The sequence below is a fragment of the Lynx rufus genome, unplaced genomic scaffold (genome assembly GCF_022079265.1).
Source record: "Lynx rufus isolate CCGP_SWC_20201006 ecotype Redwood Valley unplaced genomic scaffold, mLynRuf1.p SCAF_6, whole genome shotgun sequence".
Lineage (NCBI taxonomy): Eukaryota > Metazoa > Chordata > Mammalia > Carnivora > Felidae > Lynx > Lynx rufus.
This window is the reverse complement of record NW_025814878.1, coordinates 128575387-128589740: the sequence shown is the minus strand read 5'-3', so window position 1 is coordinate 128589740 and position 14354 is coordinate 128575387. Positions and strand designations below refer to the sequence as shown.

At 45.9% G+C, this 14354-nt stretch overlaps 1 protein-coding gene and 1 long non-coding RNA gene across 2 annotated transcripts; one reads left to right on the top strand and one right to left on the bottom strand.

Moving 5' to 3' along the window:
• Nucleotides 1–2417: 2417 nt before the first annotated feature.
• Nucleotides 2418–9515, bottom strand: LOC124528707 (transmembrane protein 14C). The gene is made up of 6 exons (XM_047102466.1): nucleotides 9410–9515; nucleotides 8356–8423; nucleotides 7961–8037; nucleotides 7017–7118; nucleotides 3836–3923; nucleotides 2418–2914 (listed from the first exon to the last, which is right to left on the bottom strand). The coding sequence occupies exons 2-6, from the start codon at nucleotides 8376–8378 to the stop codon at nucleotides 2860–2862; spliced, it is 345 nt and encodes a 114-aa protein (XP_046958422.1). The 5' UTR covers nucleotides 8379–8423; nucleotides 9410–9515; the 3' UTR covers nucleotides 2418–2859.
• Nucleotides 9516–9644: 129 nt separating this feature from the next.
• Nucleotides 9645–12923, top strand: LOC124528708 (uncharacterized). Its single transcript, XR_006966218.1, has 3 exons — nucleotides 9645–10164; nucleotides 10285–10479; nucleotides 10954–12923. It is a non-coding gene; the product is annotated as an uncharacterized LOC124528708 (long non-coding RNA).
• The last annotated feature ends 1431 nt before the right edge of the window (nucleotides 12924–14354 follow it).

Genomic DNA, 14354 nt, shown 5'->3' with positions numbered 1-14354 from the left:
CCACAAATAAGAAGGAAAACTAAAAAAAAAAAAAAAAAAAAATGAAGACAAAAATGGTTTCAGTCCAAATTATTTGGCCTAGGATACCAAGGTCATCTAGATATGACCTCTGCCTTTCAGTCTCATGTCCTGCTGTCCTGGTCATAACCACACGACTTGTTGTTGCCCAACTGTGCCAGATAGTGTCATGCCTCTGAGGCACTGTGCATATTTTCCCTCCTGCAACATTTGTCAGTCCTTGTTTATGAATTCCTCATTTTTCAAGGCGTGGCTCAACCATCATCTCTTCTAGATACCTTCAACAGAACTGACCATTCCCTTTTTTTGTGCTCTGGCTGCAGTATCCATCTACCTCTATTAAGCATTTATTCCTATTATTGCCTCTCGTGGTTTAGATTTCAGTCTTCTCCACTAGATTCCAAGAAGGCAAGTCATCGCTTGTTCTTTTCCTTCTAGGACCCAGCACAATCTTAGGACAGGAAGTACTGGGGAAACTCTGCAAGGAAGGGGCAACAGAAACTTGGCAAGGGCACTACCTGGGCAGCTAGGCATTGAAGACCATCCCACCCACCCTCTAACCCCAGTCTGTGGACAGCCTTAAACCTTTCGGAGCTGACCACTGGGATCAAACAGTTACACGGGGATCTACTGTAGACCTAAATAAATTCCCACCTCCAGGGACCCCTGTTTTCAGAGTTTGATGCTAGAACTGAAGGTGACCAAAATCGGTGCCTTTGGAAACACTCCACAACAGATGAACAAGTGAGGCCAACATGGTGATTCAAAATCCTACCTATGAAAGCCTGGACGGATGGCAGCTTTGGGTGCCCCATGCACATGTCACTGGCATACATGTATATGTGGCTGGGCTCGGATGGAGAAGACAGAAAATATAGATGAGGATTACTAAGTGAATCTAACCATATTTCAAGAAGCTATTTATCAAAATGATCATAGAAAGGCTAGCTTGGAACCCAAAATATGTCTGATGAATAAATACAGAATGAGTATTGGGGGGTTTTTTTGTTTGTGTTTTTTTTTTTTTTTAGAATAATCTTTTTTCTGTGCTTCTGCTCTTATACTTCATAGGATTCAAACACCTGGGGAACAAGTCCACCTGGCCCTCACATAGCAGGGTTTTGGGGAAAAAAGCACTGAAGATGAAGGTTAGCTCTCTGAACATATACAATACACACACCGCTCTTTGCTGCTCAAGAGAACACCCAGGTCTGACCTTTGTAACACTAACTACAAACAGTTGTTTCTTTTCTCCCCAACCCATTTCCATAAAAATCCATTCTTAAAATATCAAAAACATAATACAATGTTCTACCTACCTGATTTTATCTGTTTTCCCTTTAGACCATAAAAGACTAATGTTTGAGAACAGTTCATAATAATCTGATCCACCAGGGCATGAAATCCTATCACACACCAATGAACTATTTGTAAATGGATTTGTCTTTATAATTTAAAGCATGAATTTGGTAGCACTACAGGATAAAAGGCAATTACTGACTATGCCAGGAATTAATGGGGCACTGTAATTTAATCAATGTATTTGCAAGTATGTGACATCAAGCAACAACCCCTTCCGATCTAGGAGTAGTTATTAATAGCAGCCTGCAAGAAAAGGACCTGAAGTCTCAGTAGACCAAAAGCGTAATGAGTCACTGCTGTGATGGGGCTGTCCAAAAATCTTATTTTGATCCCAGCTGCATTAACAGAAGTGCAGAGTCTCAGACACGGTACCTTGGTCGCACCCAACTTGTGCAGAGCTCCAGGCATTACGACTGAAGAGCAGGCCCAGGCAGAAATGTCAAAATCATGTCACATAAAACGAGAATGAGAAAACCAGGACTCCTTTCAAAGAGTTTAAGGAGACACATGATACTGATCAGTAAGTGCCTGAATTACACTATAAATACAACCAACAGCAGTTAGGGAGGAGGGAAGCCGCAAATATCCCTTTTCTTTCGAAAGAGGGGGAAGCTAAAGTAAGAAGGACCAGATGGAGTTAATTCTCAATGCTGAAAAAAGGAAAGTGAAGTGAAAATGTGTCAATACCCAGTTAATGTGTGTAGAGACCAAATTAGATAACTCAAGTTTCCCACAGGTCTTTTTGTTTCACATTTATAGGTTAGCTAATTAACCACAATTTCATTTTTTTTCTTTTTTATTCTGTTGTTACACAGTCCTAACCTTAGAAATCCTCACTAAAGATCACTTTTAAAACAAGCTTCGATGCAATGTACAATCAAATCATACATAGCTTTCCTTGGTTCTTAAATTATTCAAAATACATAATTACTAAATAAAACATTAACAGAACACTTCCATGTTCCCATAGCTTCCTGCGATTCACATCCCAGTCTATGTTCTAGACAACTCTGGCAACGAAGACACCATAGAAAATATTATTTATGGTAAATTTTATTTTCACTGATATTTCATTTGACATAATTTCAAAGTAGGTCTGTGCTCTAAGATGAGCCAAAGAACAGAAACCCTAAAGCTCGTAAGAGATGTTTTTCACACTGTTCTGAGTAGGGCATGGGGCTTGGGGGTCCCCAAAGGTGATACCTAACGTTTTACCCTTTGAGGCTTTACCTATAGACACAGAAAGAAGAGAGAACATCAACACACAAGAATCAAACTGTAATAAGGAGCTCTTGGGTTACAAACTACCACCTCTTTAAGGCTGTAGTGAAATGAATGATTTCTTCTGCAAAGTTCAATGTCATTTTTTTTTTTAAGTAAAATGTCAGAATATGTGAAAATGCTGCACTTGCTTCTCTTAATACACTGATATTGGAGAAGTTTTTAAAATCTTCATGAGTCCAAGCTGGGACATGACTACTACTGATGGGGTCTATTCAACACACTAATTCCAAGTTTGGCGACCATCAGCAAACTGTTCAAAAGAAACACATAAACAAAAACACATCAGGTAAAGAACACAACAGGTACTCGACTGTTTTGTTTTTTTTTTTTAAGAAACTAAGACTACAGGCCCTTCGCAACTACATGAGGAGACGCCAAGGCCGAGTGGGCAGAGGTGGAGCCTTCATTCTCGGAAACACGAAAGAAATAACATGCCACGGGGCAGCCTTGCCCTGCACCCGCCTCAAAATGGTACGTGTGAATTGGGAGTTCCTAATCTCACAGCCAATAATTCAAAGAGATGAGCAAACTGCAGGCTGAAAGACCAAGGTCTCTCCGGGGTCACCGAGCTAGTTAATGGTAGATTTCCAGTCTCCCGGTTTACTGCTCTTGACCTTGGTGTACACGGACTATAAAGCATTATGCCTGACAGCATAACTATGACTGAAGTCCGGTTAGTGATCTTCTTTCGAACAGATTTTTTAAAATTCTGTCCTCAGAGTATCTTTATCACACGTAAGGAAAACGTTTTTAAAAACAATCTGGTCTGAGTTTTGTAACTCAAGTTAGCCAGCAGGATTCAATCAAAACTCCCTTTTAACAAAACGGTCAGTGATAAAGGACACCCACACGTCTAAGAAATCTGAAACACACGCTGGAAGTCACAGAAAGAGCCGCTGTCAGGGCTCTGCCTGAAGCTCCTTCTGACGTAGGCAGGAGCCAGGATGGACCAGATTGCAAACGTGACAGCAAAGCCATGAACTTACTTACTTCATTTTGACATCAAATCAACTGTTTTCGCAGCCTCTCCTATTTGTGTGTAAATTAAATCATTCCGGTTGATGTCCAGCATCAGGTATACCAACACAAGTAAATTCTGGAATGTACAGCGTATCTGGGGCCCTAAACTCAACTCCATCCCGGTGACGAACGGCAAGGGAACAGAAAATACCTGGCACCCGCGATTAAGCCCGCAGGCAGAAATTTCCCAGAGTGGTAGAATCTCATCCCCATAATGCCAGCTAAGGTTCCAGATGTAGCTGAGGGGAAAGACAGAAAGAATTGAATATCATTACATCTTCTATACGGGAGAACCAATGTCCCACCCACCTTTCAAGGGCCAGATCCCCTCTCATACCATCTCCTCCATGCTGGGGGAGCGCTGGGGGTGCTTCATGGCCACCCGCGCCCTGTAGGACTAAGTACAAAGACTGGAATATAAGGCTCTCACCATCTGGGCCAAACCTGCCTTTCCGGCCTCACTACCCACCATTCTTCCACCATAGTTTTTTCCACATTTGCAGTAGGCCTTCTTCTATTCCCTGTTGATGTATTTACCTTAACTGTATGCTCTGCTAGTCAGCATGTGAAGACCTATTACGTGTATTCCCATGCACTCACTGCACTAGGTGCTGGAGGGCAAAAATGCCATCATAAAAGGCCTCTAAGAGGGTCCCGCCTATTCGGGAAAATGAGGAAAGGATTTGCTGAGGAAATGAAGACCAAAAAGCCAAGATCTGAAAAGGAGAGAAGAGCTAAAAGGGGGAAGAAAGCACATTCCAAGAGAGGGGATAACAGTGGTGGGGCCTTGTGGTGAGAGGGAACCGAAGGCTCAACTGTGGCCAGTGAGGAAGAGGGGCCAGAGCACAGAGCCCTGACAGCCATACGGAGGACTATGTTCTTCAGCCCAGGAGCAATGAGAAGCCATCAAAGCATACCAAGCAGAGGGATACATGAACATAAGAGGACTGTAAAATCAGAACTCGAGCTGCTCCATGGAGAACAATCCGGAGGGAAACCAGAGCATGTCGGGATACCACTGAAGAATTTCCTCAAGAATGCAGGTCAGATGAGGGGTACTGGGATGAGAACGGTGGCCATGGAGACACAGAAGGAGACACTTCAGGATATGTGCTGGAGGTAGTGCAAATAGGACTGACTGCTGAAGGAGACAGAAAGATGGGAGGAGGACAAGATCCAAATGGATGGAAAACACCGGCACCAAACACACCTGTAAGGACATGAGGTTACGTTTGGGCAGATGCCTAGAGACAAGATTTCAAGCGCACAACCTTTACTTATGAGTAAAGCTTGGAGGAGTGATGCCTTTCTGAATCAATTTTCCGTTTCAATGGTAATTTAAGGCCTAGACCCCAATAACACTGTCAAGCAAGACGGTATAAAGAAGATACAGGGCGCCTGGGTGGCTCAATCGGTTAAGCGTCTGACTTCGGCTCAGGTCATGATCTCAAGGTCCCAGAGTTCAAGCCCCGCATCAGGCTCTGTGCTGACAGCTCAGAGCCTGGGGCCTGCTTCGGACCCTGTGTCTCCCTCTCTCTCTGCCCCTCCCCCGCTCATGCTCTATCTCTGTCTTAAAAATAAACATTAAAAAAATTAAAAACAAAAAAAAAAAACATACAAAGAGCCAGGTCTTAAGAACTTAAATATTTAATGGCCAAGAAGAAAGATGGGTCAACAAAAGAGAACGAGAAAATAAGAAGGAAAACAGGAGAGTGGAAAATGGCTTGGTCTACTATGCTGAGAAAGCTAAAAGGCCAACTAGAATGAGGATTAAAAAATGTACAGTTGGGTTGCCTGGGTGGCTCAGCTGGTTAAACATCTGAGTCTTGATCCCAGCTCAGGTCACGATCCCAGGGTCATGGGATTGAACCCCGCGTCGGGCTCCACACTGAGCGTGGAGCTTGCTTGGGATTCGCTCTCTTGCTCTCTCTCTCTCTTGCCCTTCCCCAGCTCAGGCGCATGCTCTTTCTAAGAAATAAATAAACATTAAAAGTATATACACTGGATTTTGAAAATCCAGGTCACTGACAGGCTCAGGGAAAGCTATTTCCATGGACAAAGGACACAAAAAGGGGGGTCGAGAATTTGAGAGGCGAAGAAGTAAAAACAGGGAGTAGAACGGATTGTTTTAGGGAAGTTGCTGAAGGGGAAGAAGAAGGGCAGGCAACTGGAGAAGGAAGCGGGGTCACGAGAGGTCCTTTCTTTTTTAATGGGTAAGAGAGGACACCTTTGAACATGAGTGGGAGGGATTCACCCGCAGGGCGGAACACAAATAAGAGATGACATCTCTGGCAGCATAACACCCCAAGAAGGTGGGAAGAAGAGACCCAAAGCGTGGGTGGAGGGATTGGCCTTTGAGAGAGAAACAGCACAGTGGAAGGCCTGGGTGATGATGGCATGCTGGAGCCTCCATGTGATGACTGTTGTTTTCCTTTACGTAGGCAGCGAGGGCAGTTGCTGAGAGCAGGAGTAGAATCAGACATGAGGATAAAGGAAGCCTGAAAGTCATTCAGGAGCTTGAGCGAGGGAGCTGGGAGGCAGAGCTGAGAGCGGGGCACCTGCTCCTTCCACCGGCACGCCCCAAGTCAGCCGCCGCGACCTCGCTTCCCAACCCGTGCCGACTTGTACGAGCCACTCGGTCAACACACTTGTTCTCCCCACCACTCTTCTAAGGGCCGGCACTGCACGTGTTCCCACTATGCTTATCTAGGGAGACGGCGAGATGTCCACGCTCCCAGCAGAATGGCTGATGTGTGGGGAGACCTCAGTGAAAATGCACCCCAGGCCACGTTGATAAGAAGTGATCTTCCTCCCCGGTGCTGCTGTTTGCGCTGCTCACAGGGCACTTCAGCAGCCCCGCAGTCACCCCAACAGCGTCAGTCAACATAAAGGCTCCTCGAAGGCAAGGCCTATGCCAGACATTCAGCTTAGTTTTAAAGGGCTAACACGTGATTTGCAAAGGCAAACAAACGCACTATTGAGGCAAACCTCACCCAGGCACGTGATCCTCCAGTAACGGTCAAGCACACGCTCTTCAGTGGGCAGACATAATGATTACGAGACGTCTACTTGCCTCGTACAAGCTTAATACTAATTCCGTTGGCTAGACCTAAATTGGAGGCATGAAAACCTTTCTACATTCTGTACATAGAAAGTAAACAGAAATCAGCACCACTCTCCCCACTCCCAATTTTAAAACTTCTCCAGCACTTGGGCAGAAGTAGTAAAACTGTCTTCATGTGAAGATCCTGCCACATGCCACCGAACCAGAGCCTTTGGGTAGAATGTTCTGGATACATAACTGTACCAGAGAGACAGGGAAGCAGACGTACCTAGGAAAACCCAAATGTTCCTCGGATCCTGAGACAGCTGATAGGCACCCAGGCCTGCTAAACTTCCGAAAAGAAGGCCAGCAGCCAGTGACGGGACGCTACCTGCAGAGAAGCAAACAGTCCTGCATTATAACGTCAGACACTCATTAACAGAAGTCACCAGATTTCCTTTCCCTCCAGGGGAAAACAGCCAAGAGAATTTCTCTCAACACAGCTCATAACCAAGGAGCTCTCAAGCAGGAAAATGTGTTGCGGCATCTGCTATTTTACGGAGAAGTCGGGGTAACGTCACATTATTCCTCTCCTTTTTAATATACAGACACTTGCATCTGGGGAGCAAAGAAGGGCTCCTAACCAGGCCTGATGAACCTGTCAAGCGTTGGAACTGTCCACAGGCAGAACCTCAGGCAAATCCCCAAAGGAGAAGGAAATAGGGGCAGTGAATTAAAACAAAACAAAACCTGGAGAGTAAGAATTCTGGTGTGTGTGTGTGTGTGTGTGTGTGTGTGTGTGTGTGTGTGTGTGTTGGGGTGGGGAATGCAGGCTAGGAAAGAGGTAGAAACAGCAGGTTTGCTGATAGAACTATGCCTGATGAGAAAAGAGGTTTCTGCCTACTCCAAAGAGCACAGAGATAATAACACCCTGGGGTCAAGGCAGATGTGTGGTAGTCGATGATAATAACAATCTACTACCACTCCTGCCCGGCATCTTTAGATAAAGACACCAAGAACAAGGGAGTAGACAAGAAGCCTGACTTAGGTCAGCCAGATAATGGGAAAGCAAGTGCAGGGGCAGCTACGGGACTGAAAAGAAGCCTGCACTCCAGCTACAGGGCTTCAAGCAAACCTGACTCAAACAAGACTGAACTCTGGGGACCCCGGGGACTCACTCTTTACCAGCAACAACGTGAAGATCTTAAGAGGTCAGGTAGCTACAAACCATACCTGCTTTTGCATAGCCAATGATCCCACCAGAAGCAACCAGTGCTGCATAGCCAAAGCCAATCCAGTGTAAAGGCACTCTGAAAATGAAAGAGTAAGAAACCAGTGCCAACCATGTCTAAAAAATAAAAACCACAATCACAGGATGGGACTAAAACGTCATCATTCCAGAACAGTCATATCACTGTACAAATGAAAATAAATCCTAGAGGTTAGAGGACTTGCCTGGAGTCAGTGACGGAGCCGGGACTCAAACTCAGGTTCCCGGCCTACATGACCAATGCTCCGATTCCCCAGGCTGTCCGGCACTCTACGCTTAGTGCACTTTTCAGATCAGGAAAGAAGCTCTGGTTTTGAGAAGTTCTTGGCTATTCTACTCCCATTCACTGTGTACTTACAGCGGGCCAGAGTCCTTCTGCATTGTTCTCTTTCACTCCAACCAGACAGAAGAGTACACCTGCTGCACCTGGGAACGAGGGACTGGATCAGAGGTGGTAAACAGCACGTCTCTCTAGCAGTCAGAAAGAAGTGGATCCTAGTTCCAGCTCCACTCCTTAGCAGCTAAGAAGTAATGGACAAGCTCCCAACCTCTCTAAGCCTCAGTTTCCTTCATTGAGGATAATGGTACAAATTTCCTACAGCTGCTGTGGGCATTAAACAAAATAATTAGTAAAAGTGCTTAGCCGCTAGTAAATGCTGAGCAGATACCAACCATTGTGGTGATAACCTCCATTCCAATAGCACAGGACCACAGGAAACAGCAAAATTCACGGACCAGCTCTGTCCAGGTGATAAGTTTACCTTTTCATCAGCTAACCAAATTATTACTGAATCGGAAACTAACTATCTCCTGTAACCTTAATTCGACTATTTCAGTTACCCCTTTCCACTCCTGCCCAAAGAACTGAATTATTTCGAAATTCAGCATGTGCAAAACTTTCAGACAGCTATTTAATTTTGCATCCAATTCGTAACTCTTGTTAGACTGGGGACGGCGAGAGGGGTAAAACACAGGAAAGTCCAAATCATAATTAACGTGGAACACTTCGCTCTTGGCAGAGAAATGCATCTGGTATGGTTTAACTTGAAAGCAATACAACCTTTTGTTTAAATTTTTAATTGTCGGGCAGGAGCTACTTGGAATTGTGCCAGTCATTAATTGCAAGTAGCACTCAGCGAGATTTTCAAGCAGCAAGAGCAATAAAACCCCCAGGAAACTAATCACCGCTACGCTACACTGGTAAGCACTGGCCTCCAGAGCTCAGGGATTCTGCAAGATTCACGACTACTTTAAGGAAAGCAGAAAATGCACGACTAGAAAGGAAACTGTGACGCAGCCTAAAGCCCCCGCCTGGATCTGGGGGACAACGAGTAGGCGGCAGCAAAGCCTCTTATATAACCCCAAACAAGTCAAAATGATATAAAATAGTAATTAATTCCCAAGCACCGAACCTCTTTCCCCTACGACTGCACCGGTCGACCGCGGGGTACCAGCGGCGAGGCGTGGGAGTCCGGGCCCCGCCGGAAACGTCGCGACGCGCTCTGCGTCCCGAGGGCAAGGCGGGCCGAGGGGTGGGGAGGAGCATGGGGCGGGGCTTGAGGGGGAGGTGTCGCGGCGCGCGCATGCGTTCCAGGAAGGGGAGACGCCTGGGGCGGGGCTTGAGAGGAAGCGTCGAGGCGAGCGCTCTGCGTCCGGGAGGTGGGGCGGAGAGTCGCGGCGCGAGCCCGGAGTCCCTACGCCGGTGTTCCAGTCCTCGCTCCGGCCGTGCTGACCGGCCTTCGAAGCTCGGCTCGCCAGCAGCCCGCCTGAAACCCAGAATTTGAGTCGGGTCTTCGCAAGTGGTTTCGCGGGCTGGGCCAGGTTTTCCTGGTGTAAACCAAAGGCATGCCATCCGGGAGGATTCTCACTTGCCGAATCACGGTTTTTGCCTGCCATGGTTAAGAACTACTTTCTTCCTGCAGAGCTGGTGGCCACAAGCCAGACAATAATGTGGCTTTATTATTATCTGAGAAGCAACTTAAAGGAAGGGAGAGGATAAGTGAAATATAATTTCCTACTACCGCAGTATGCGCCAGTGTCCACGAAACATCATCTCCACTCCCTCTCCAGAGCTGCCTCTCTTCCCTGCGTTTCCTGCGCGACCACTCAATCGCTGTAAACCAGAATTTGGGTGTTATCCTTGACGTCTCTCTCCCCTTCAGCCCCTGTAAGGATCAATGTAGATAAATCTTATAAATACAGTCTTCAGTGAAAAAAAAAGGAGATCTCAGCTCCCGCATCTTCCAAAACAAAAACTTTTCACTTGCAACATCTCTTAACCTTTCAGATACCCAAACTGAACCCTGTGGTTACCATCGCTGATTCTTACCAGCCATAGCAGATAAGGACTAAGAAGAACCATTGATAATTCTAGTATGCCAGATCCTCACCAAATTACTGGAAGACTCCGCTTAACAACCAACAACGGGACCTATCTTAACCACCTCGGAATGGACTTAGGGATGCACGCCTCCCGATACAGGTGTATACGTAAACCTTAGTTATCACCACCATGATCTTACCCCTGTCCTTTAGACTTAAATTGAACCACAGAGGATTAAGTTAATTACCTACAACCGTAGTACTTGGTAGAGCTGTTATTTGAAGTAAGGTCTTTCAAAACCTACACCCTCACCTTTATGTTGTATTGCCTCGTCATTCCTCAACCCGTAGCACACCCCATTTCTCTGTGTGTAGTCCCAAAATTTATTGTCAAATACATTGGCTCTCTGCTCTGTTTCAGTTAGTTACAGAGTAAACCAAATTAACGATTTGTGTCCAGTAACGTTTCTCATTGGCATTAACATATTTTAGTAGATAGCTCAGTTCTCAGCTAGGAACCCCTGAGCCACAAATGTGTCAATGGAGTGTGACCAAGATCGTGTGAGGGAGAAGTTTTTAGTCCTCTGGTCACTGGGGCTTCTTAACAGGTTGTTTCTGTTTGTTTCTTTCACAGAGGCCTGGGGTCCAGACCATGTTTGGTAGACAGACAAACGTAGCCACGCACATAACCAGAGCAGTAAAGTCCGTCGGCCAAAACAGAAGAGCTTGTGAAGAAGAAGGAATAGTGCCTCAGTTTCAGCATTATTTGACCCTTTTTGGAACCTCATTCATGTGTGACTTCACACATTAAGAAATCCCAAAACAAAAATGTCAAAAACATATTCCCGGTTGCAGTGTTTCACCTGAACGTCTACTGAGGATCTACAATACCAGTGTCTAGGTGTTCAGGATGTATTTTGTAGCTTTGAAGAGGACCATCATCCATCAGTAAAACCTTTCCCCAGGAAATTGATGACTGAGGTTATGAAAAAATATTGCCTGCGTTCTCAACCCACCCTACCTGCCACATGCTTCTGGGACCTCATTTATCAGAAAGAAAACATGCGGCGCGTTCATTGTAAGCCAGACACTGCATGAAGTGCTTTCCGTAGATGAACTCATTTAATCTTCATACCAACCCTTGGACTAGAGACTCTTATTATCTCTTGCTTTCAAACACAAGAGGAGAAAGAGGTTACCTAATAGGGACACGGCCACTGGCCTTAATAAATGGCAGAGCTGCCCTAACTCCTTTCGTCTGTTTTCAATACAGTGACCAGAGCACTCCTGTTATGAGTCAGTTGTGTCATCCTTATGCTCAAATCCCTCCAATGGCCCCCTTTCTCGCGCCCACCTCTGATCTGAGCACCTGCACGTGCTGCTTCATCAGCCCAGAGCTTCTCCCCAGATCATCTCCCAGCTCACTTCCTCACCTCCTTTGTCTTCATTCAAAGGTCACCTGCTCAGTGAGGCCTTCCCGGATTATCTGGGTTAAAACTGCAATCCCTCCGCAGTTCCCTCCACGGCTTATTTTTCTCCATGACGCTTACCTCCACATACAGTATGCTGTAAAACTTACTGACTGCACAATCGTCCTCCCACCCAGCACGTACGTTCTTTGAGAAGGATGTTTATGCGGCGCTTGGAACGGTGCTTGGCACACAACGGCTGCTCAATGAGCATGGACTGAGTGAGAACAGATGTGGAGTAAGAGAGGCTGGTCTGCAGAGAGAAGCGTGAAGACAACACGTGGAGTTGGAGACCAGACGGAGGGATGGCCCTGACTGCACCCTCTCCCTTTCTGAGCTCTGGTTCTCTTCTGTCCGACGCACCTGTGTCTTTGTTAAAACTCCAGCCCCGTGCCCTCTGTTTAGAATAGCCAGAGGAGCTTTCTGTGTCTCGCAGCTACGTCTCTCTTACCGACAAGTCTAGCTTGACAAGAAATGGCCCCTTAGTAGGGGGCTTGTGGACGGAGTGTTCCTTTGGCTGCCACAAGACAAGTAGGTCTCTTGGATCCCAGTCGCCCGAAGACTTGCTTTTCGAGTGCCAGGGGCAGGGAGTATGATAGGAAAAGATAGGATTCAGTGGGCAGAGAGGGAAAGGTGAGGACCGGAGGTCCCTGGGTGTGGAAACACATATTTTGGGACAATGCTGGGAGCATCTGACCACAGAAAAACTCCCTCCGGCGTACGGTTCCTCTTAAGAATGTAATAGTCACCACCTCCTCCCTCTCAGGTTCCCCTCAGGAATTTTACAAAAGACCTATAAAAGTAGGTCTTTTGTGAAAGACAGACCATAAAAGGTATGACCCACAAGGAATGATATGGCCACATAGCACCCCTCGTACAATGGAATCGAGCCAATCAGGAATGGACAACCCAGCACCTAGAGTTCTCTCGCCAATAAGGGGAGGACCTAAGAAGGAACCCGGGGGAAGGGAAGGGAGGGCTGACCAGAATTATAAAACAAAGATCCTTACCTATTGTGGGTATTCACCTCCAAATGCCCCCGTCTATAAAGAGACATTTCATACTATTTTTTTTTAACTTTTTTAAACTTTTATTTTTGAGGGACAGAGCGTGAGCAGGGGAGGGGCAGAGAGAGAGGGAGACACAGAATCCGAAGCAGGCTCCAGGCTCCCAGCCGTCAGCAAAGAGCCCGACGCGGGGCTCAAATTCACAAACTGCGAGATCATGACCTGAGCCACCCAGGCGCCCCCTAGTCTTACTTTCTAATCTTCTACGCGAATAAACTTTTGCCTGCTGCTCATTTTGTGTCCACTTCTTCATACTTCAAAGCGCCGAGACAACAAACCCCAGGTTATTGAGGCCAAAAAAAAAAAAAAAAAATCCTGCAACAGAGTATGTGCTGAGGGACCACTCAAGAGGAGGATGTTAAAGACTAGGTATGTTTCTTAAATTCCACATGAGTGAAATCATATCTTTGCCTTTCTGACTTATTTCACTTACAAACATAGGCGAAAGGAAGGAAAAAAATAAAAACGGAGGCAAACCGTAAGACACTTTTAAATACGGAGAACAAACAGGGTTGCTTGGGGATGTTGGGAAGATGAGCTAAATGGGCGATGGACAAGGAGGGCACTTGTAATGAGCACTGGGTGTTATTGTAAGTGATGAATCACTAAATCCTACTCCTAAAACCATTATTATACTGTATGTTAACTAACTTGGATTTAAATCTTAAGTAACTGGGTGCCTGGGCACCTCAGTCAGTTAAACGTCCAACTCTTGATTTAGGCTCAGGTCATAATCTCACGGTTCATGGATTCGAGCCCCACGCTGGGCTCTGCGCTGACCCTGCTTGGGATTCTCTCTCTCTGCCCTTCCCCTGCTCGCACACTCTCTCTCTTAAAATCAGTAAACTTACACTTAAAAAAAGAAAAAAGAATAGGTATGTGTCAGTCATATTTGCAGGGCAGATCAAGGATGTTATGTACCGAGGGTATACTTAAGGGTGTGGTTCAACAAAAGGAAAGAAGGGAGGGGTGCTCAAAAAGGTTTCAGGCTACAGGAGAGTCATCCAGGCAGATCTGTTCACGTAATGTGTAATTATTTACCAACTTTCCTTTAGGCTGGGATCACACTTTTCCTTTCAGCACCCAGAATCTAGGGTAGCGCCTGGCACAGGGCTAGTGAACAAAGGAGGGGGAGATATAGGTGACATGGTGCATTCTGAATTGGGAAAGAGTGAATCTGGGAGGAGAATCTGCTCAGACACAAGTATCAAAGTGGATAATTTGACATGTAGATGGCCAAGACTATGTGCAGACTGTACATAGAGGGGAAGGACAAGTAGATCAACAGAACAGAATAGAGAGCCCAGAAATAGACCACCACAAATACAGATGACTTTTGAACAGCTCAGTTATGGGCCCTGACCCTTCAGGCAGTCAAAAAATCTGCATATTAACTTTTGTCTCTCCTCAAAGTTAATTAAAAGTCTACTGCTGACCAGAAGCCTTACTGATAACACAGTTGATTAACACATATTTTGTATGTTATATGTGAATTATAT